Source organism: Geotrypetes seraphini, chromosome 1 (assembly GCF_902459505.1).
Source record: "Geotrypetes seraphini chromosome 1, aGeoSer1.1, whole genome shotgun sequence".
Taxonomy (NCBI): domain Eukaryota; kingdom Metazoa; phylum Chordata; class Amphibia; order Gymnophiona; family Dermophiidae; genus Geotrypetes; species Geotrypetes seraphini.
In genome coordinates, this window is record NC_047084.1 from 174,769,904 (window position 1) to 174,792,138 (window position 22,235).

Below are 22,235 nucleotides of genomic sequence, written 5' to 3' on the forward strand. Positions count from 1 at the left end.
TCCCTGGAGGAGCAGGCAACTAGATACGATTCTAACTGCAGTTCCTTGTGATCCGGGCAAGTCACTTAAGCCTCCTTTGCCCCAGACACAAAATAAGTGCCTATATATAAAATATAAACTGCTCTGATTGTAACTATGGATCCCTCCCAAACACAAATAAAACTGTCCACAATTTTTCTTAGGTGATAACTCTTAATGTGGAACCTAGCATCAGGTAGCTATGATTTGGACTTTTCTTCCCAATATGCATCACTTTACACTTGCCCACATTAAATTTCATCTGTCATTTGGAAGCCCAGTCTTCCAGTTTCCTTATGGTCCTCCTGCAGTTTCTCATAACTTTGAATGGTTTTGTCTCATTTGCAAATTTGATCACCTCATTCAAATCATGTATTAATATGTTTAAAAGTTCCGGTCCCAGTACAGATCCCTGGGGCCCTCCACCATTCATCTTCCTCCACTAATTGACCGTTTAATCCTACCCTGCATTTTGTATCTTTTAACCAGTTCCCCAGTCCACAACAGAACATTACCTCCTATTCCATGTTTGTTTTTATTTTTTTAATTTTCTCAGGATTCTCTTATTAGGGACTTTGTTAAAAGCTTTCTGAAAATGTAGCTAAACTATGGGCTGCTTTTACAAAGGTGCATTAGGGCCTTAACGCGCGGAATGGCGCGCGCTAGCTGCTACTGCCTCCTCTTGAGTGGTAGTTTTTTGGGTAGCATACGCTAATACGGAGTGTGTGCTAAAAACGCTTGCGCACCTTTGTAAAAGGAGCCCTATATCATTCGGCTCACCTTTAGCCACACATTTATTCATGCCTTCAAAGAACTGTAGCAAATTGGTGAAACAAAGATTTCCCTTGGCTGAATCCATGTTAACCCTGTCTCAATAAATCATGTTTTGTGTGTTTGGTGATTTTATTATTTAAAAGTTTCTTTTGTTTTGTACAACACTGACATCAGGCTTACTGTGTAATTTCCTAGGTTACCCTGGGGCACTCTATAAAAATTGGGTACCTTCCAATCTTCAGGTGCCATGGACAGTTTTAATAACTGACGGGTTTACAGACACAGTAGTCACAGGAAGAGCTAGAACCTGTTGTATATGCTCTGGTGGTTCAAACATTTTGTACCTTTTTGAGTTTGGTAGAATAACTGAATAGAAATCTAAACCGTGAGATCCTGGTGGTAGAGAATGACACGGTGACAAAATTCATCACCGTTCCCGTCCCCGCGGATAACCGCGGGAAATAATCCCATGTCATTTTCTAGTGTCTATTTCAATCTCAGTCCTTCTACACCAGCATTCTTCAAAGCAAAGCTTGCGGGTCAGTGGTTGTGGCCATTCATACTCTGATTCTTCCCTCTTTCTTTAAAGAATGACATGAAGATGGTTTCCCGCGGTTATCCGCGGGGACGGGAACGGCGATGAATTTTGTCACCGTGTCATTCTCTACCTGGTGGCAGACATTAGCTTAAATAGAAGAATTGCACTGCAGGCTGCTTACTGGTGCTTCTTCCTTTGATTGGACCTCTTGTGTTTACTTCGGTTCTGGATTCTTGTCTTTTTCTTCAGAGAGCAAGTATTTGTTGCGCTTTGGCTATACTGTTTGCTCCAATAAAGATATTATTAAAAAAAAAAAAAAAAAGAAGAAGAATCTGTGAATTAAGGAGAAGAACAGAGATTTTTAATTCCCTTCAGAAACATAAAAAATGCAAGCAGATGAAGACCATATCATCCACTATATTTTCCTTTCAATCCCCGTTCACCTTCATCCCGTGTCCCCTCATTTCTAAACTTCTTTTCATTTGAAAGAGATTCTGTCATATCTCTTCTTTGCCGCTTTTCTTCCAAGCCATGTAGTTCTTCCCCATATGCTGTATGATGAGGACTACTCACCATTTTAGTAGCTGCTCTCTGGACTGACTTCTTCCTTTTGATATCCTTTTGAAGGTGTGGTCTCTAGAACTGTACAACATACTCGTATTCTAAATGAAGCTTCTATGTATTTTTCTTGATAGCCATTTCTTATTCCTTTCTCTATGCACTCAAGCATCATTCTGGTTTTTGTCATCACCTTTTCTACTTGTTTGTCCACCCTAAGATTATCTGATATGTTCACAACCAAGTCCCCACTCTTTCGCCCCCTATAGTGCACCACTCCTTTATTTTTTTGCACCCCAGATGTATGCTCTTGCATTTTTCAGCATTAAATCTTAGCTGCCACCTTGTAGACCCCTGTTCAAGCTTTACATACTAGATTCCTCTTCATGCTTTCTACATCATCAGATTTGGTATCATCTGCATGAGCTGGGCACAATAGCATGTGCCTGTGGTCCTTGCTCCTGGTGAACTGAGGCTATTGGATTACTTTAGCTTGGGGGGTTTTAATTGTATAATGCTATGCTGAGCATGGAATGGAACCATTCAGCACTGCCATTTCAGTGTGGCCCTTTCATCGTGGCCATTTCTGCGTGGGATATTACATTGCAGGTCTTTCATTGCCACTGTTTCATCATTCGCCTGTTTCATTGGAACCCATTGCATTGACCTTACAATAAAATTGTTGGCTTAGTAGCTTTTCCTCCTTTCTACTTCCTTTTCCTGGCACCCCCCCCCCCCCTTTTTTTTCTCATAAGTAAAACACTCTAGAGTAGGGCGGGGGCAATCCTCCCAACAGTGATTAAATGGTCAACTTAGTAGCTGTCCCTCCTTTTACTGGCACATTTCACCCCCCCCAGCCCCTCCCCCAATGATACTTCCTTTTACCGGCACATTTTCCCTTCTGGGGCAAAACACACTAGTGGGGGGTGAGGGCCAATGCCCTCCCAATGCTGAATCATCGGCTTAGTAGCTCTCCCTCTTCTGTGTGGGGGCAAGGTCCCCAACACTGAATCATTGGCTTACTAGCTCTCCTTCCGGAGAGGACAATGATTAGTAGCTCTCCTTCTGGGAGGGGTGTGTGTGTGTGAGGATTAGTAGCTATGCCCTTTTCATTATATCACCTTTCTTCTTCCTTTTACCAGCAGAACTCCTGTCAGAACTCTCCCCTGTGTTTTAAGAGCTCTTCCAGACCACGTTGAAATGGCCGTGCAGAACTGGGCATATGGTTATGGTTTATTAATCTTGTTATACCGCTCGTTCATTTTACTGGTCCAAGCGGTTTACAAAATACAATCAAATATTTAAAAGGAAAATAAATAAATAAAACAATAATATCATATTAAGATTTCACAGGACTGCTGACTGAATCGGTTATGATTAATCATCCTAGACCCTGCCGGACAGGGGTCCACACTAGGCTGGGCACAATGTGGGATGTTGGAGCTCAGGAGCACCAGTTTTTGTAAGGACAGGTGAACTGATCCAGGGTAAATTCTCTTCAGAAGGATCTCAGACAAATTCCAGTGGTAACCATTCGGAAAGGGGGGTGTTTGCATTCACAGAATTCAGGCAGATGGCCAGTCGAGTTCCGCTTATTGTCAGAGATGGTAATATTTAACATAAGAGCAAAGGTAGGGTTAGGATTGCTTCAAGAGCACCAGCTTTGTTAAAAATGATCTGTAAGACTGCTTGGTGCTACCACCCCTTTGTTTGTGACATATGCTTTTTTGCCAGTCATTTTATAATTTTTATTACACCTGAAATGCATCCCGTTCTTCCCTGAAACAAAATAAGCAACAGACAGGCAGTGCTTTAATGAGCCTAATGTTAAAAAACCAAAATCCCTAAAGGCAATGCCCCTCACCCGTTGAATATGTTCGCCAGTGAATTTGTTAATGTGTTTGCTTTGTGATCGGGGCTCAAGCTGAGGTTTCAATGCATCATTCTGAAATCCATATCGGCCTGTACCTCTTTAAGAAGAGGTGATATAGGCAGATGGGGATGAAGATAATTATTTAAGCACAAGCCATTTTAGGAACTGACAGCTCAGTATCCACCTTCTTAGATATTTTTAATTGTTTCTAATGACCCAACTGAACAAAACAACAGAGTGTTACATTAGATGAGACACGCTGTTCATTTAGCCTGCATTTCACAAAAGAAACTGTGACACTAGACACACACTACTAGGTTAGTTAGTTCCCCTACCTCTTAAAAATTATTCAAAAATTGTAATCATAATGGTGTGTCTTAATTATTTAGTAGTTGCCATGATGACCTAAGAACATAAGAAGTTGCCTCCACTGGGTCAGGCCAGAGGTCCATCGCGCCCAGCAGTCCACACCCGCGGCGGCCCATCAGGTCCATGACCTGTCAGGATTTCTTGATTTAGCCCAATAGCCCCCTTATTTTTCTATCTATACTCTTTCTATACCCTATCTACCTCTCCCTGTACCCCTCAATCCCCCTATCCTTCAGGAATCTATCCAATCCCTCTTTGAATCCCCATAGTGTACTCTGCCCGATCACCTCCTCCGGGAGCACGTTCCATGTGTCCACAACCCTCTGAGTGAAGAAAAACCTCCTGGCATTGGTTTCTCCGAGTGCCCTCTCGTACTTGTGGTTCCCCGTAGTCTGAAGAATCTATCCTTGTCTGCCTTCTCTATGCCCTTCATGATCTTGAAAGTTTCTATCATGTCTCCTCTAAGTCTCCTCTTCTCCAGGGAGAAGAGCCCCAGCTTGTCCAGCCTGTCAGCGTATGAACAGTCTTCCATACCTTTTATCATTTTCGTCGCTCTTCTCTGGACCCTCTCAAGTGTCACCATGTCTTTCTTTAGGTACGGCGACCAATATTGGACACAATATTCCAGATGCGGGCACACCATCGCACGATACAGCGGCATGATGACTTCCTTCGTCCTGGTTGTGATACCCTTCTTAATGATGCCCAGCATTCTGTTTGCTTTCTTTGAGGCTGCTGCACATTGTGCCGATGATTTCATTGTTGTATCCACCAGCACACCCAAGTCTTTTTCAATTACTTTCCCCCAGCAATGCTCCCCCCATTTTGTAGCTGAACATCGGGTTCCTTTTCTCTATATGCATGACCTTGCATTTCTCTATATTAAAGCGCATTTGCCATTTATTTGCCCACTCTTCCAGTTTGCTTAGGTCCCTTTGCAGGTCTTCACACTCCTCTGTGGTCTTAACTCTGCTGCAGAGTTTGGTGTCATCTGCAAATTTTATAACTTCACACTTCGTCCCTGTTTCCAAGTCGTTTATAAATATATTTAACAGCAGCGGTCCCAGCACCGACCCCTGCGGAACACCGCTCGTGACCCTCTGCTAGTCCAAGTATTTAGCCCTTCACTCCAACCCTTTGCTTTCTGCCTGCCAACCAGTATCTGATCCATCTGTGTACATCCCCTCCCACCCCGTGGTTCCACAGCTTCCTAAGTAGCCTCTCATGGGGTACCTTGTCAAAGGCTTTTTGGAAGTCGAGTTAAATGATGTCTATGGATTCCCCTTTGTCCACCTGGCTGTTTATCCCTTCAAAGAAGTGCAGTAGGTTTGTTTGGCACGATCTTCCCTTACAGAAGCCATGTTGGCTCGTTTTCAGTTGTCCATTTCTTTCTATGTGTTCACAGATGTTGGCCTTTATCAGTGCTTCCATCATCTTACCCGGAACCAAAGTCAAGCTCACCGGCCTGTAGTTCCCCGGGTCACCCCTCGATCCCTTTTTAAAGATAGGTGTGACATTCACTAGTTTCCAGTCCTCCAGTATCTCCCCAGTTTTCAAGGATAGATTGCAAATTTGTCGGAGTGTTTCCGCTATTTCGTTCCTCAGTTCTTTTAGTACCCTTGGGTGGATTCCGTCCGAGCCCGGTGATTTGTCGCTTTTCAATCTATCTATCTGTTGGAGGACATCCTCATGACTTACCTCTATTTGCTCCAGTTTTTCATCTTGATCCCCACTTATGATCTCCTCGGGTTCTGGTACATTGGATGTGTCCTCGCTTGTGAAGACTGACGAAAAGAACCTGTTTAACCTATCAGCTACCTCTTTTTCCTCCTTAACCACTCCCTTTCTGTCTCCATCATCTAACGGTCCCACCTCCTCCCTCGCTGGTTGCTTCCCTTTCACGTATCTGAAGAATGCTTTGAAGTTTCTTGCTTCCCCAGCTAGCCTCTCTTCATATTCTCTTTTTGCTTTTCTAACCACTCGGTAGCATTCCTTTTGAGTTTTTTGTGTTCCTTCCGGTTTTCCTCAGTTTGGTCCTTTTTCCATTTTCGGAATGACATTTTCTTGTCACCTATCGCCTTCTTCACTTCATTTGTTATCCACACCGGGTCTTTTGTTCAATTTTTTTGCATCCCTTCCTAAACCTGGGAATGTACAGGTTTTGTGCTTCTTGCACTGTGTCCCTGAATAGGGACCAGGCTTTCTATATGGTCCCCATCATTCTAGAGCTGTTTCTGAGTTTCTTTCTCACCATTTTCCTCATAGCATCGTAGTTCCCTTTCCTGAAGTTGAGCACTGTCGATGTGGTTCTCTTCACCTTTGATGTCCCTACTTCTAATTTGTATAAATTAGATCATGTTGTGATCGCTATTGCCTAGTGGCCTTACTACTTCCACTTCCTTTGCAGGTCCCCCTAGTCCATTGAGGATTAGGTCAAGAGTGGCATCCCCTCGCGTTGGTTCATGAAGCAGTCCCTCACAGCCTCTAGAAATTCCGCTTCGCTTGCGCAGTTGGAGTGTCCAATACTCCAGTCTATCACAGGATAGTTGAAGTCCCCCATCACTATCACACTTCCGTTTTTGCATTCACGTCTCAATTCTGCTTCCAGGTCATGATCGTTTGCTTCTGTTTTTCCAGGTGGGCGATAGTACAGTCCCAATTTTATGTCAGCTCCATTTCTCCCTAATTTATAAAATGAGATAATGTCTCACGTTAACTGAAGCAGAGAAAACTATCCAGTTTCGTAGGTTGGGTTTTCTTGTAACAGACCAGCTAACCTGTGCAGCAAATGAATGTATAAGTTTCATTACTTGCTCCTGCTTTCCAGTTGAAAATTACCTCACCGTGTTTACAGTTAAATTTTCTACATATTATATGTATTGAAACACAAGTTTAAAATTCCAAATCTTGCCCCAGGTCAACCCCCAGGAATTTCTGTGCTTGTTGCGGGTAAAAGCCTTTGTGATATGGCATTGCATTCTTAAAAATTGTCTAGGGCAGGGGTTCTTAAACCTGTCCCGGGGAGCCCCCAGTCAGTCGGGTTTTCAAGATATCCCTAATGAATATGGATTTGGCAGATTTGCTTGCCTGTCAACTCTATTACATGCAAATCTGCCTCATGCATATTCTTTGGAGATATCTTGAAAACCTGACTGGCTGGGGGTCCCCTAGGACAGGTTTAAGAACCATTGGTCTAGAGTACATGCAGGCAAAAATACCACGAGCCATTTCTGTGTATAATTCTCTCTTTTGTGCACATGAATAGCTTTTATAATGATCCCCTGGCCTAACCATTTTAGGATGATGGTCTTTATGCTATGAGATTTGGGTTGCAACACTTAACAGGATGCATGTACATTTAACATATATTTCTGCGCCCTGAAGTAAACTCTGCTTTCCCAAAAGATTCTGTAAGATTACCTTATTTTTCTAATCACTGTTCTGACCTCCTTTGCTTGATCACCTCAATAACAGCCTTTATAATGCTGCGCTGTCTTTGAGCCCTAGATCCAGAAAACTTTGCTTATGTCTTTGGAAAACCTGCTGCAGATGGCTCTTTTATATTTGCAGGCTTGGCGTCTGTTGAGGCCTATAATACAAAGACTAATGAATGGTTTCATGTAGCACCAATGAACACTAGAAGAAGCAGCGTTGGAGTGGGTGTTGTTGGAGGTATGAATTGTTGCTTACCTAAACAGTTAGTTACACTGCATGCAGTTGTGCTTTTTCTTTATGCGATTGCAACCTCAATTACAAGCAGACATGAAACAGGTTCTTGGATTTTCTGACTGAATCCAAGGAGAAGCAAATAAATCTCTTCTCTACCCAGGCATAACTCCAACTGAAACTGAAGAATCAAAGCTTTGTGTCAGAGGCTCCCTCTCCTGCTACTGCCAGAGGGTGCATAGCTGTATCTAGTAATGCATTCAACAGCCGAGGTCTCTTGCTGGTTTAAATATAACTCCGTAAAAATGATAAATTGCAAATGCTGAAGATAAAAATTAGTTTTTTCCTTGTACCCTAACAGGTACATTTTTATACGCATACATACACATATTTTGAGAGAGTATGGCACAGTGGTTAAAGCTACAGCCTCAGCACCCTGAGGTTGTGGGTTCAAACCCTTGCTGCTCCTTGTGACCCTGGGCAAGTCACTTAAACCCCTATTGCCCCAGGTACATTAGATAGATTGTGAGCCCGCTGGGACAGATAGGGGAAATGCTTGAGTACCTGAATAAGTTCATGTAAACCGTTCCGAGCTCCCCTGGGAGAACGGTATAGAAAATTGAATAAAAAATAAAATAAAAAATAAATGTCCAATAAAATATGGTTTATTGCAGAATTTTCAAAGCTCTGCTTGTTAAAGGGAAACAAGGAAATACCTTTAGGGGTGGGATTTGATATGCTGCCTTTCTGTGGTTACAATCAAAGTGGTTTACATATTATATACAGGTACTTAATTTTGTATGTGGGCAATGGAGGATTAAGTGACTTCGTAAAATCCAAAATTTGAGTTCTGAGTTGGTTGGATTTTTGTGTTTTTTTTTTGGGGGGGGGGAGATGGGGTGGTATCCAGCAGTTTCATCCTTGGAACTTCCAGTGCAATTGGAATTAGGTTGGGAGCTAGTAACATGAACTTTCATTTTTTACCCCTCTTATTTTATAGATAAGAATGTAAGAATTGCTATATTGGGTCAGACCAACGGTGCATCTAGGCTGGACCAAAGGTCTATCTGGGTCAGACCAACGATCCATCTAGGCCTGTTTGTAACAGTAGCCAGTCTAGGTCACAACAGTAAAAAGTGACACAGGGACAAAGATTCATCCCCATCTCCTCACCATTCTTGCATTTTCATCACCATTTCCTCACCGTCCCTGCAGTGAAGCGCATTTTTCATATCTGTCCCCTCACCATCCGCGCAGTCTTAATTTTTTTCCCCCTACATCTCCCAGCTCAAAGCAGAAAGATGATTTTATGCAATTTTATGGGCCTAAGGCATTTTTTGCCTGTAGTGTGTATGTGTGAGAGGTTTCTAACTTTTATTTTGATTGAAAGAACATCAGTAAAAGTACAATTTGAGAGGCATGCTGGGTTCTGCATTGCGCACAGAAAGCCAAACATTAGCTCAATACCAGTGATATTTTAGACTCCAGACAATTTTAATTTTTATTATTTATGTGCAAAACATATCAAGAACAGCCCTCAGAATATTACACACAAATAACAGAGACCCAGATTCTCTAAATGGTGCTGATATCGGTGGCCCCCTAAAAGGAGGCTGCTAATCGCATGCCAGTTATGCCATTGCACCATTTAGAGAATTGCACCTCTGGGAGAGATAGGCTCTGGAAATGTAGGCCAGGGTTTTCAAGACCTGCATTTCTGGCGCCTATCTTTGCCATGAATAATGCCTACTTAGGCGTTTTACAGCACCTAACACTACTTAAGGTATCAGCCATACCTAAAGTGACGTTAGGCGCCTCCAGAGGTGCGATTCCACTGCCTTTTGTTTAGGCATCACTAAGAACTTTAAATTTAACGTTAATTGCCTTTTCAATGGCATTTCTGAATTACCTTGGGTGCCATTTAGAGAATTTCCCTCTTAGTGATTTTTTTCCATTGTAAAAGCAAACCAATATCACATGGCTTAGTGCTTTTCTCAGTGTGAAGGCAAACCAAGCAACACAGACATTGTCTATTTCCAAGCAACAAAACAAAGCCTGCAAATAAAAAAACATTCAATCAAATGCAGCCCTCAGCATATCACATGCAAATAACTTAGTGCTTTTCTCTAGGTCGTTTCCATGAACCTTGAAACCTATAAAGGCAGTCCTTAACATTAAACTATACCACATGGCTTATTGCCTTTTCTGTGAGAAACCAAACAGTACACACTTCAATAAAAGGAGGATGAATTGAGACATCTGGGTTTTACTTTTATTGAAATGAATTTCTTCCTGACCAGTGCAAAATATAGACAGCAGATGTAAATTCTCAAAGCCGACACATTTCATTTACTAAATTGAAAATAAAATCATTTTTCCTACCTTTGTTATCTGGTGATTTTATTTTTCTTATCATTTTTTTTCCCAGTCTCTGGTTGCACTTCCTTCTGTCTAAACTAAACTAAACTAAACCTTAGGTTTGTATACCGCATCATCTCCGCAAGCGCAGAGCTCGGCACGGTTTACAGAGGTTAGGAGGAAAGGAACTACAAAGATGGATATAGGAGAGGGAATAAGAAGATAGGGAGGGAACAGGGTACTAGAGAACGAGGGGTGATTAGATTTTTGAAAAGAGCCAAGTTTTCAGATGTTTACGGAAGGATTGGAAGGAGCTGACATTTCTGAGCGGGGATGAGAGGTTGTTCCAGAGTTCTGTGGTTCTAAAAGGGAGGGATGTTCCAAGTTTTCCTGCGCGGGATATACCTTTTGTAGATGGGAAAGATAGTTTCAGTTTTTGGGAGGATCTAGAGGAGAGTGGGTTAGAGGAATTCCAAAGGAGTGGGATAACGGGGGGTAGGATGCCATGTAGAATCTTGAAGGATAAGCAGGCACATTTGTAGAGGACTCTGGAGTATACTGGGAGCCAGTGAAGCTTGGAGAGGAGAGGGGAGACGTGATCAAACTTGCCTTTTGTGAAAATAAGCTTGGCCGCGGCGTTCTGAATTAGTTGAAGTCTGTGGAGGTTTTTCTTAGTTAGGCATATGTAGAGGGAGTTGCAGTAGTCCAGTCTGGAGAGGATGGTGGATTGAACGAGGATGGCGAAATGAGAATGGTGAAAGTAGGATCTTACTTTCCTCAACATATGGAGGCTGTGCTCTGTGCTCTTAATTCTATTTTCAGGACCGCCTTATCCATATGCAGTTTTTTTTCTCCTCCTTCATTTTCTACTCTACATCTTTGGTATTAACTTTTAACTTTTTTCCATTTTTCTGCTTTCTCAAATCTGTCTACTTTTCCCATGTCTTCCCTTCCCGTCTATCCTTGTGTACCATCTCCTCCCTCACTCTGCACTTCCTTTCCCTTCCACTCCCCTCCCCATCCATGTGTACCATCTTCTTCTTTCTTCTCCCCTATTCCCATCTATCCATAACCAGCATTTCTTCCATATCTCTTCCTTTACCCACCCATCCCTGTGCGCCATTTCTTCCCTCACTCTCCTGTGTTCTGACATCTCTGTCTTCCCCTTTGCCTCTCGTATGGTCTGTTATCTTTCTCATTAGAGAATGACACAGGGACAAATTTTTCCATGTCCTGTCCTGGAGAATTCTTTTCCTGTCCCTGTCCCATTCCTGCAAGCTCTGTCCTCATCTGCACAAGCCTCAAACACTTTAAAAATCATAAGTGTTCAAGGCTTGTGCAGTTAAAGCAGAAATTACAGGAATGGGACAAAACTCGCGGGGACTGGGTGGAGAAATTGAGTTCCTGCAGGGACAGGGACAAACTGTCTCTGTTTCATTCTCTATTTCTCATCTCCTTCCTATAGTATGGCATCTCGCTTTCCTCCTTCCCTTCCCTGGTCTGGCATCTCTCCCCTGCCTTTCCCTGGTTTGGCACCTCTCCCTTGCCTTCCCTGGTCTGGCACCTCTCTCCTTCCCTTTCCTGGTCTGGCATCTGTCCTCTGCCCAGCCATTCCCTGGTTGGCATCTCCCCTTCCCTCCTCTCTCCCCCCTCCTCTCCCCTGCTCTGGTACCTCTCTCTTGTCCTCCCAAGACCTACCTTTAAAATCCTGGAGGTCCTGTGTGCTTGGTTACGAGAAACGTATTATGGGGTGACCTTACGAGTCTGTTACACTCGTACACAGTTGCATTATAGTGGGGGGTCTCCCTACACCACTATGTCATAAATGAGGGACGGGAACACACATTGAGATATGCCTTTTGGTCCTGCCCCATTATCCAGCGCTTCTGGAGGCGTATAATCTCTTACATGTCAGGGTTAATTGGGAGAGCCTTGCGCAGTACCCCGGCCCACTTTGTCTTGGATTTGCCAGAGGCTTATGGCCATTTGCCTAGGGGGCATCGGGCTCTGTGTAGGAAGATGAGCTTACTGGCCAGGAAATGTATTCTTCAGTGCTGGACGGTCCCTGACCCTCTGGAGTTTTGGCATTGGCGTAACCAGTTGCATCAGTTGGCCATTTGGGAAGTGCGAGATACCAGAGGGGCTAGGAAGCGAAAGATGTTGTTCTTGAATATCTGGGAGCCATATCTGCAAGCCTTGCATCCAAAGGGCCGCAGTGCAGTCTTATGATTGATGTCCTAATCTGGGCACTCATTAGTTGGGCTGGGAGAGTACTGGTGAGTACTGGTGGGGAGGGGTGGAGAGTACCATGGGGGGGAAGGGGGGATTGGGGAGGTGAGGTGCAGGTATTGGAAGATTCTGGCACTTTGTTATGGATGGGATCAGTGGGCATAGGTGGGGGGAAGGGGTGGTGTGGCATCTTCTGGGCTCATAAGAGTCCAGGGCCTCGGAGTGCTTTTCCGCCTTCTTAATCTCACTCACCCTATGTAAAGTAGGATGGGGGAGTTTGGTTGCTGTTACTTTTCTTCTGTACATGCTTGTTATTTTATTGTATATGATGCATCCTTGTTCGTACTATGCACCCTTGGGGTGCCCTAGCGTTGTCTTTGTTGTTTGCATCAATAAAATATTGTTTGAACCTTAAAATCCTGGTGGTCTAGTGGCTTCTTCAGGTGCAGAAAAGATTCCCAGTCTTTCCTGCCCTCTGTTGAAGCTTAATTCACTGCTAAATAAATTTTTAAAATGGCTGCCGAGACTTCATGGAGCAGCCTTGCAAGATTCGTGGAAGTATCACGAGGCTTCCACATGACGTCTTGGCAGCCATGCTGAAAATGTCTTTAGCAGCAAGTCAAGCTTTGGCTAAAGCTTTGGAACAGTTCACCGGTACCGCAGTAATACTGGGCAGTTCTTTGGCATGGTCTCCATTACTGTGGTAATTACAGCAGTAACCATGGTAATGGTTACCTTGTCACTCTCTAGTCATAAGTACCTGGCAGAGTCCCAAAGAGTAAAATGATTCCATGCAGCTTATCCTCAGGATAAGCAGGGGCTTTTTTTGAAATATCTTAATAATGGTTTATAGATTTTTCCTCCAGGAATTTGTCCAAACCTTTTTGTAAACCAGCTATGTTAACAGCATAGTACTACTTGCTCCAACAATGAATTCCAGAGCTTAACTATAGCTGGGTGAAATATGATTTATATTTTTATTTTATTGATTTATCAATTAGTTACAAGCTAAACACTTGTTCTAGAAATACAGAACCATTTCCAACAAGAAAAAAAATAAAAAAGGAAATTCACACAGATTTAAAGAATGAAAATTAAATTGAATTTGATCTCTTCCTTAGACCACCATTAAGCAGGAGGAGGAATTGAAACTTAAGGGAGACATGCAATATCAAAATCAGGAAAAGGCTTAAACGGTTTTAACCCATGGCTATAAAAAATATTTTCACCCAGACCCAATAGTTAACTTTTTAAGGTTCAGAAAAGATCTTAGGTGTTCAGGGAGAAAGAAGACTTATCTGAGGCTTTTGTATTTTACAACACATTTACAAGGACATGCGAGCAAGAAAGTAGCTCCCATCCCTCTCGTTTCTTCTCTCATCGCCAGAAACTCTCTACGTCTCTCCTGGGTTGACTTCTTAATATCTGGCTATAACCATATTCTTTGTCCACAAAAGAGAATCATTCCCTTTTTAAAATACATTCGCATAACAGATGTGAGATCTTGTACAAAGACAAAATGAACTAACAATGTGCTTTGTTCCTTAATCTCTGAGAGGGAATCTTCCAATAATGCTGTTAAATCTTGCAGTTGTTTATCCTCAAGTTCTGGAATATTATCTGTCCCACTCTTTTTATCTTTAACTATCGAACGAAAATATGCTTTATTTATTGGCAGAATGGCTTCTGAAGGAAAATTTAAATTCTCTAAAAGAAATTTTTTGAAAATATCTATCTAGCTGGTATTTTTGGACAGTTCAAAATCCTGAGGTTTAAACATCTATTGAAGTTTTCTATTTGCTCAATTTTCATTTGAAGAAAATTTTGGTATTTAATAACTGTTGACATAGAATCCTTCAGTGTCCCTGTTTCTAGTTTAATTTTTTCAAAGCACTCTTGCCACACTTTATCAACATTAAGAGCAAACGAATCAACTTTAGAAACCAGTACCTCCAATTCTTTAGCTGTCTTCTCAACCTTCTGATCCAAGTCTTTAATGGCCTCCAAAAGTGTCTCCATCATGACTGCTGGCTTTACCAGTAGCTCCACTACCTCTTTGATGTTCTTCCTAGCCAGCAGTTCTCCCCTAGGTGAAACTCTGCCTGCACCAAGCTCCGGGGTTTCCTCCTCTTCACATCCGGGGCTTGTTTCGGCGCTCCGTGCCGGACAGAGAGGCACAGAAACCATTGGGGGCAATAGCGAGATGTCATGCTCCAGTGAGCCGAGCGCTCTCTTGTTTGGCTCCACAGCGGAATCGCTCGCCGAAACTCATGTCAAGGGCCAGTCATGTGCTGGCACTCCAAAATCTGAGGAACAGTCGGCTGAATGGGAGAGGAGGTGAGAGCAGACATCTGGGGCCTTCACCATACCTTTCCGCTTCATATGAGGCATTTTATTCACGAAGAAAACAGGTAATAGTCACTAAGACTATATAGAAATATGTACTGGAAACGGGAGCTGTCAGCTCTCTTAACTGCGTCCATCCGCCATCTTAGTTCCACTCTGAAATGTGTTTTTAAAAGTGCTACTGTGTAATTTCATGGAGAGCTCCCTAATCTTTGTACTTTTTGAAAGAGTAAACAATTGATTCACATTTACCCATTCCACCCCACTCAGGAATTTATAGACTTTATATCCCCTCTTGACCTATTTTAGTCCAGTCATTGTAATGGCAGGACCCTGCAATATTGAGCCCAACGTTGTGAATACAAGAAAAGCTGTCTGGAATGAACTTGATGCTTGCCTCAACCAAAAGCTTTGTGGGAGGCTAAAGCCAACTTAGTTAATAAGCTTTTCAATCCAACATCAGTGAGACAGACCTAGTATTTAAAGCCTCATTGTAACACAGTTGCTAAAAGCCTTATTCAGTAATGATTTCTTTCATTCCCACAGAATGAGTGGGAAGAAAGTCATTTTGAGCAAAACCCAAAGTTTGACTCTTTGAAATTTCTCTCATAACATATACATATACTGTAGACACAAATACTTTTAGACTATTGCCCACACTAGATGTGGATAAAGTGTTATGGATATATATACTGCTATAGCCAAGGTAGATTTTACTTGATATACTGCACTAGGCTTGGCAGGGCTTCAGAGTGGTTTACAAAAATTAAAATCCATATAATGAAAGAAGGGAGAGAGGAAGAGCAAATAATGAAATAGAGAAATGAGAGAAAGAAGAAAAGAGTAGGAATAGGAGAGATGGGGAAAGGCAAGGGCAACAAAGAGGCTAGGAATGAGGGGGAAAGACCAAAGGCATCATTAAAAAGAGAGATCTTGAGAGACCATTTAAAAGGGGTCCCTGAGAACTGGTACTTAATGTGATGAGGAAGCGAGTTCCAAAGTTTGGAACAATGAAACTGAATGCTATTTCTTGAGAAACTGTGAGATGGAGCACTGAGGGAGATGGTAAATATAAAAGCAGCTGGCTACAGGCGTGGAGACTGTGGGAAGAAATGTAAGGGATTAGCAGGTTATTAATGTAGAGAGGCACTGTGGGAGACCTGCCTTTATATACCAGGAGGAGAATTTTGTATTTAATGCATGCCGACACTGGGAGCCAGTGCTCAAAGCGGAGAAGTATATATCAAGGATACCATAAAATCAAGATCAACTACAAGTTCCATAGGGCTTCAGTATAGAAGTTTGAAGTTGATTTTCATTTCACATTTTTACAAAATAATCCATTGTATATTAATCCTAAGAATGGTATTATATATCAAGTCTTTAAAAAAAAACATCTTTTACTTTCCTAAATTGTCTCACCATTTGCATTTAAGGCTGTAAGAGGAAGATTCTTAAAACTTCACGATAAAATCCAATGGGCTACTACCAAGGTCGCTATTTATTGTAACAATTTGGTTGCTGGTGGTAGCAATCAGCATATGTGCAGAATACACCCGTATATTAAAAAAAAAAATAAAAATAATAAAATTACCAAACTGCCAAGCAACACCCCCCCCCTCCAACAGTGGGAGGGAAGCCCACTCCCTCCTGTCCCTGCTTACAAACTAAGCAGATATCAATATAACATAAACAACTGAAATACATACAAAACTTAGCACTACAGTCTCATCACACATTTTCATAAAACATACAGAGTACTAAAATAGCCTTCCCAATAAAGCTAATAAAAAGCCTTAACAAATATAAAGTCTCATGGTACTCTGGCAGGGCATTCCACAAATGTGGACCTGCCACTGAAATTGCTGACCTCTTGTGTCTCTCCAAGTGCTTCAATGGACAGTTGCATTGCAGATTGAGATCTCAAAGCTCTAGAAGAGGAGCATACTGCTTCAACACTTGAGTTGAATACCAGGGAGCCACTCCGTAGATCACCTGATGCACAATAATATTACATTACATTAATGGCTTATATTCCACCTGTACCTTGCAGTTCTAAGCGGATTATATCAAAAAGATAACTGGACATTTCCAGGAAGAGAAATACAATTAAAGACGTTGGACCTAGTACAACAAAAAGATAGCTGGACTTTTCCAGTAAGAGGAATACGATTAAAGGCATAAGGTCTAAAACAATTTTGATGTGAGGATGCTAAGAGGGGGCGGGAGGGGAAAAGGAAGGGGTTAGGACATTTGGGTGAATTTCTTGAATAGTAGGGTCTTGATTTCTTTGCGGAAAGCCTTGAGGTTAGTTGAAGCTGTCAGTAGGTTGGTGATGGTGGGATCCAATTTAGCTGCATGTGTTGCTAGTAAGTTGTCCCTAGATAAGTAGTTTTGACTATCAGTTTTTAAAAGCTGCACCAACTCCCAGTTCTTGGAAAGACCTTGATGCATAGGACCATCTGCCTGAGGTCCTATGTTTCTCCATAGGAGCTGATGAGGGTTTAAACTCATGTATAGAGCATCTGGGAGCATAGCATGGGAATTCAAATTGTTTTAATCTACTTCTAGTTGAATCCCTATTTCTACTTAAGTCTCAACCCCCCTCCCCCACCCCCACAAACAGAATGCTTGGGGAATCTTTTGGGAAGACAGATGCTTTAGCATTCAAACATTACATCATCATCAATGCTGTTCTTGCTTTTCTGGGATTGTATTCTAGGCATGTTGTATGCAGTTGGTGGTTATGATGGAGCATCTCGTCAGTGCCTTAGCACAGTTGAATGTTACAACCCAAGTGCAAATGAGTGGACCCACATCGCAGAAATGAGCACTAGACGGAGTGGAGCAGGTGACTATGGATGGAAATTAACAAAACTGAACTAAATGCAAGTGTTGAAGAATTAAGGAATTTATAGCTGATTTAGAATTAAACATGATAAAAGTGATAGTAAAAAAATCAATTTTGACTTTAGTTTATTTCATTCCATGACTGTTTTTCAGATATATAGTATTATAGTTCATTCTTATTAACTATCTGACACGTAGAGGTTTCACCTAGTGAAAATCACTAGAGAATGATTGTGCATCCTAAATCTCCCAGCCTGACCTCATTTCTCTCTGCCTTCCCAGCCTGAAACAAGCATACTCTTCACTCCCCCTGACCTTAATACTAATCTTCTTTTCCTGCCTTCTAGCTATCCAACCCTAGTATCCTCTGTTTTGTATACCTCATGGTTTTTCCTTTCGTTAAGAGTTCCATGGCTTTTTAATAATGCAAATGGTCTCTTGTCCCTGTCTCCTTTTTGCTGCCACCTGTCAACAGTCCCGGGTTTCCCTCTTATGCCACCACTCCTGTGACTTTCAGAGTTCATTGGCACCTGTAACAGCTAAAGCCACACCGGCACAATCCTCAATAAGAAGCCACCAGAGCAGGAAGATTCTAAGTGTATTTATATAGAGAGATATAGAATATTATAAAATAATTCAGCTGTAGTGGCGGAAGATATGAACATTTTTTACGTACTTGTGTATGCTAAGAAGTGAAGTTTCCTTAACGTGAGAAGGCCACACACAGATCAAGTTCATTTGCTCTGACATTCTGCCGCAGCAAGAAGTTATTTCTTGTTGTTAGAGGAGATCACACGGCATTCTTAGAAAAAAAAACTGCAAACATGCAGTCATAGCTTTTACCGCTGCGGCCAGCGATAAAAAAGCCTAATATGGCTTCATAAAAAGGGCGGGAAGTGTTGAAAGCTATCTCAAAAGGTGGACTTTTAGGCTGGATTTGAATAGGGCCAGAGAAAGAGCTTGACATACTGGCTCTGGAAGTCTTTTCCAGACATATGGTGCAGTGAGTTGGTAAGAATGGAGTCTGAAGTTGGCAATGGTGAAGGAGGATACAAATCTGAGTCTCTAACACAGAAACCTAATGGCAGATAAAGGCCCATCCGCAGTACTGAAGGGAATAGACTTAGTAAATAAGGACAGGTTGTTCACCCTGTCCAAGATAGGGAGAATGAGAGGGCACTCCAAAATTGAAAGGGGATAGATTCCCTACGAATATAAGGAAGTTCTTCTTCACCCAGAGAATGATAGAAAACTGGTACGCTCTTCCGGAGTCTGTCATAGGGGAAAACACCCTCCAGGGATTCAAGACAAAGTTATACAAGTTCCTGCTGAACCAGAACGTACGCAGGTAGGGCTAGTCTCAGTTAGGGTGCTGGTCTTTGACCAGAGGGCCGCTGCGTGAATGGACTGCTGGGCACGATGGACCACTGATCTGACCCAGCAGCGGCAATTCTTATGTTTTAACCATCTCTTCCTCTCTCTTAAGAGATTCCACGTGCCTATCCCAGGCTTTCTTTAATTCAGACACAGTCTCTTATCTCTACCACCTCTTCCGGGAGACTTTTCACGCATCCACCACCCTTTCTGTAAAAAAGTATTCCCTTAGATTACTCCTGAGCCTATCACCTCTTAACTTCATGCCCTCGTTGAAGAGCTTCCTTTCAAATGAAAGAGACTCGACTCATGTGCATTTACGCCACATAGGTATTTAAATGTCTCTATCATTTCTCGTTCACATGACAGTTTATATGTGTTGCTCAAGTAATAGATGAAATAGTAAAAGGAAAGAACTAGAGAATCTGCATACATCTGCATACATCCGCATACATCTGCATACATCTGCATACAGTTCTATAGACATAAGAAGTAATAGTAGGAGAATTATGATGCTCTAGTAATGATCATTAGTTTTATCTGTGGTCCCATTAAATTTGTGGTCTGAACTAGAGAATGACACGGGGAAAAAAATCTGTCCCCCATCACTGCCCCATCACTGGAACACCATCCCCTTCACCGCCCCGTCCCAGTAGCATCCACCCTTCCCTCTCACCACCTCACTGCCCTTCGGCCCCCCCACGTGCAGTCCGTGCATCTCCCTCCCTCCCCCTTACCTTTGCGGCGTGTTTTAAGGTTTGAGACTTGTTGAAAGCCGATGGAGTGTTCGTGCAGTCGTGTGTGTGTGTGGGCGGAAGTTGCGTCAGAGGAGAAGCTTCTGCCTACACACGCACGCGACTGCACTTACACTCCGGCGGCTTTCAACAAGTCTTAAACCTTAAACCTGCCGCGAAGGTAAGGGGGAGGGAGGGAGATAGATAGATTTGGGTAGGTAGGAAAGAGGGAGGGGGCTTGCACGCGATCGGTCACCACGCACGTTCCCCCCCCTTTAACTGCGGGGACAAGGCCATTCACCGTTCCACGGGGCAGTGGATGGCCTTGTCCCCGTACCTGCGGTGAGCACCTTTCCCCCCTCCAGAGTTTTGGTAGGTAACCCGCGGCTAGCCGCGGGTAACATCCATCATGTCATTCTCTAGTCTGGACCCAAGGCATGATGTACTGCTATAGGTGCTGTTTCCCCGGACATTATACAGAGCATTTCTGCTCACTTTGTCTTTGAAAGTCCAGCCTGAAGTGGTTGTGATATGAGTCTGGACTCTAGTTTCTAGATCTCAACATAGCATTAGTTCATGTTCATTACTTAGCAAAAGCATGCCTCAAATCTTTGCATATTAATTGTGATATGTGTATTTCTTCTTATAGGTGTAGGTGCATTAAATGGTTTGTTATATGCAGTTGGAGGTCATGATGGCCCACTGGTTAGAAAAAGTGTTGACGTGTATGATCCTGTGACTTGCACATGGAAACAGGCTGCAGATATGAACATGTGCAGAAGGAATGCAGGTATATATCAAGCTATGTTCTATTTAAGGCTTTAGGTGTATAACAGATGATTATGTGGGATTTGTGAGATGATATTTCACATTGCAGTAGAGCAGTGGTCCCCAACCTTGAGGATCACCAGGTCAATCGGGTTTTCAGGTTAGCCCTAATGAATATGCATGAGAGCGATTTACATATAATGGAAGTGACAGGCATGCAAATCTGCTCCCTGCATATTCATTAGGGCTAGCCTGAAAACCCGATTGGCCTGGTGGTCCTCCAGGACAGGGTTGGGGACCACTGCAGTAGAGTCACTTTTAATATAAATTGTTTAATACTGCGTATTTGCCACTATTTTGTCGTTAACAAAGCTGTGCTATGAATCCCTGCTATGCTAAAGAGTTGTCGGGCTTCTCTGTGTGTTTAAATAATCCCCCATTCAAGTTGTAAACTATTTTAATTATGAGAATAACTATTGGGCCACTCTGCTTTAAAACAAAAAGTAAAGTGGGTCCCAAGAAGCAATCCTGAAAAGGTGTAATTAAAGAAAAAAGGTGTAGTTGCCTCTCTCTGTTTTCTTTATGAGACTCCGGTGCTGATTCCTTTAAGCAGAGCTATACTTAACAGTTTTCTCCCTGTGCCAGTCTCTCTCCAGTAGAGTCAGCCCCGTGCTTTTCTTTTTCATCAAAATATGCACAAATGGTACATCAGTGCTGCCATATTTACTGTTTCCAATGGGCCGTAAAGTAGGGATATCTATTCACTGGCTTGTGTTTTGGTTCATTAGTGTGTCCCAAAAGATTTAGGGCTCCTTTTACGAAGGCGTGTTAAGGCCATAATGCGCGGAATAGCACGCGCTAAAATGTCGAACGCGCTAGCTGCTACCGCCTCCTCTTGAGCAGGCGGTAGTTTTTCAGCTTGCGCGCGCTAATCCGGTGCGTGCGTTAAAAACGCTAGTGCACCTTCATAAAAGGAGCCCTTGGTGTGCACTAAGTGGAATTAACATCTGTTAGGTCAATTAGTGTGCATTAAAACATTTTTATTAAAATAAATACAGAGGTACCTCGGTTTACGAGTGCACCGGTTTGCGAGTGTTTTGCAAGACGAGCAAAACATTTGCAAAATCGGCACCTCGGAAACCGAGCGTGGCTCGATTTATGAGCACCCCCCACAATCTGGCACCCTCCCCCCGCGATCCGGCACCCCCCATGTGATTGGGCACCCCCCCCGCTGCGATTGGGCACTCCCCCGCTGCGATTGGGCACCCCCTGCCGCTTCTTAGCGTTATCTGGGCACCAGCATGTCCTGTGCTGGGTGCAGGTGCCCGAAGATCGGCCTCCTCTTCTGCTGGGCCTTGAGCATCTGCAGAAGAGCCCAGCAGAAGAGGAGGCCGATCTTCGGGCACCAGCACCAAGCACAGGACATGCCGGTGCTGGTGCCCAGATGATGATATGAAGCGGTGGGGGGTGCCCAATGGCGGCGGGGGGGGTGCCCGATCGCGGCAGGGGGGTGCCGGATTGCGGCGGGGAGGTGCCCAATCGCGGCGGGGGGAGGGTGCCGGATCGCAGGGGGGGCCTTCGGGGGGAGCAATGCCGGGGGGGGGGGGAACGTATCAAAGCGAGTTTCCATTATTTCCTATGGGGAAACTCGCTTTGATAAACGAGCATTTTGCATTACGAGCATGCTCCTGGAACAGATTATGCTCGTAATCCAAGGTACCACTGTATATGAATGAAACAAAAAAAAGTCTGAAATTCATGAAGAAAGCTCAAATGTATT

At 43.1% G+C, this 22,235-nt stretch overlaps 1 protein-coding gene across 2 annotated transcripts in view; it reads left to right on the plus strand.

Annotated features, from left to right (window-relative positions):
• Nucleotides 1–22,235, plus strand: part of LOC117359300 (kelch-like protein 2) — a 244,718-nt gene that overhangs the window by 208,470 nt on the left and 14,013 nt on the right. For both annotated transcript variants that reach the window (XM_033941843.1, XM_033941834.1), the window contains 3 exons: nt 7,701–7,802; nt 17,452–17,580; nt 20,337–20,477. In XM_033941843.1, coding sequence (XP_033797734.1) covers nt 7,701–7,802; nt 17,452–17,580; nt 20,337–20,477 — 372 coding nt within the window. The remainder of the gene's footprint in view (nt 1–7,700; nt 7,803–17,451; nt 17,581–20,336; nt 20,478–22,235) is intronic.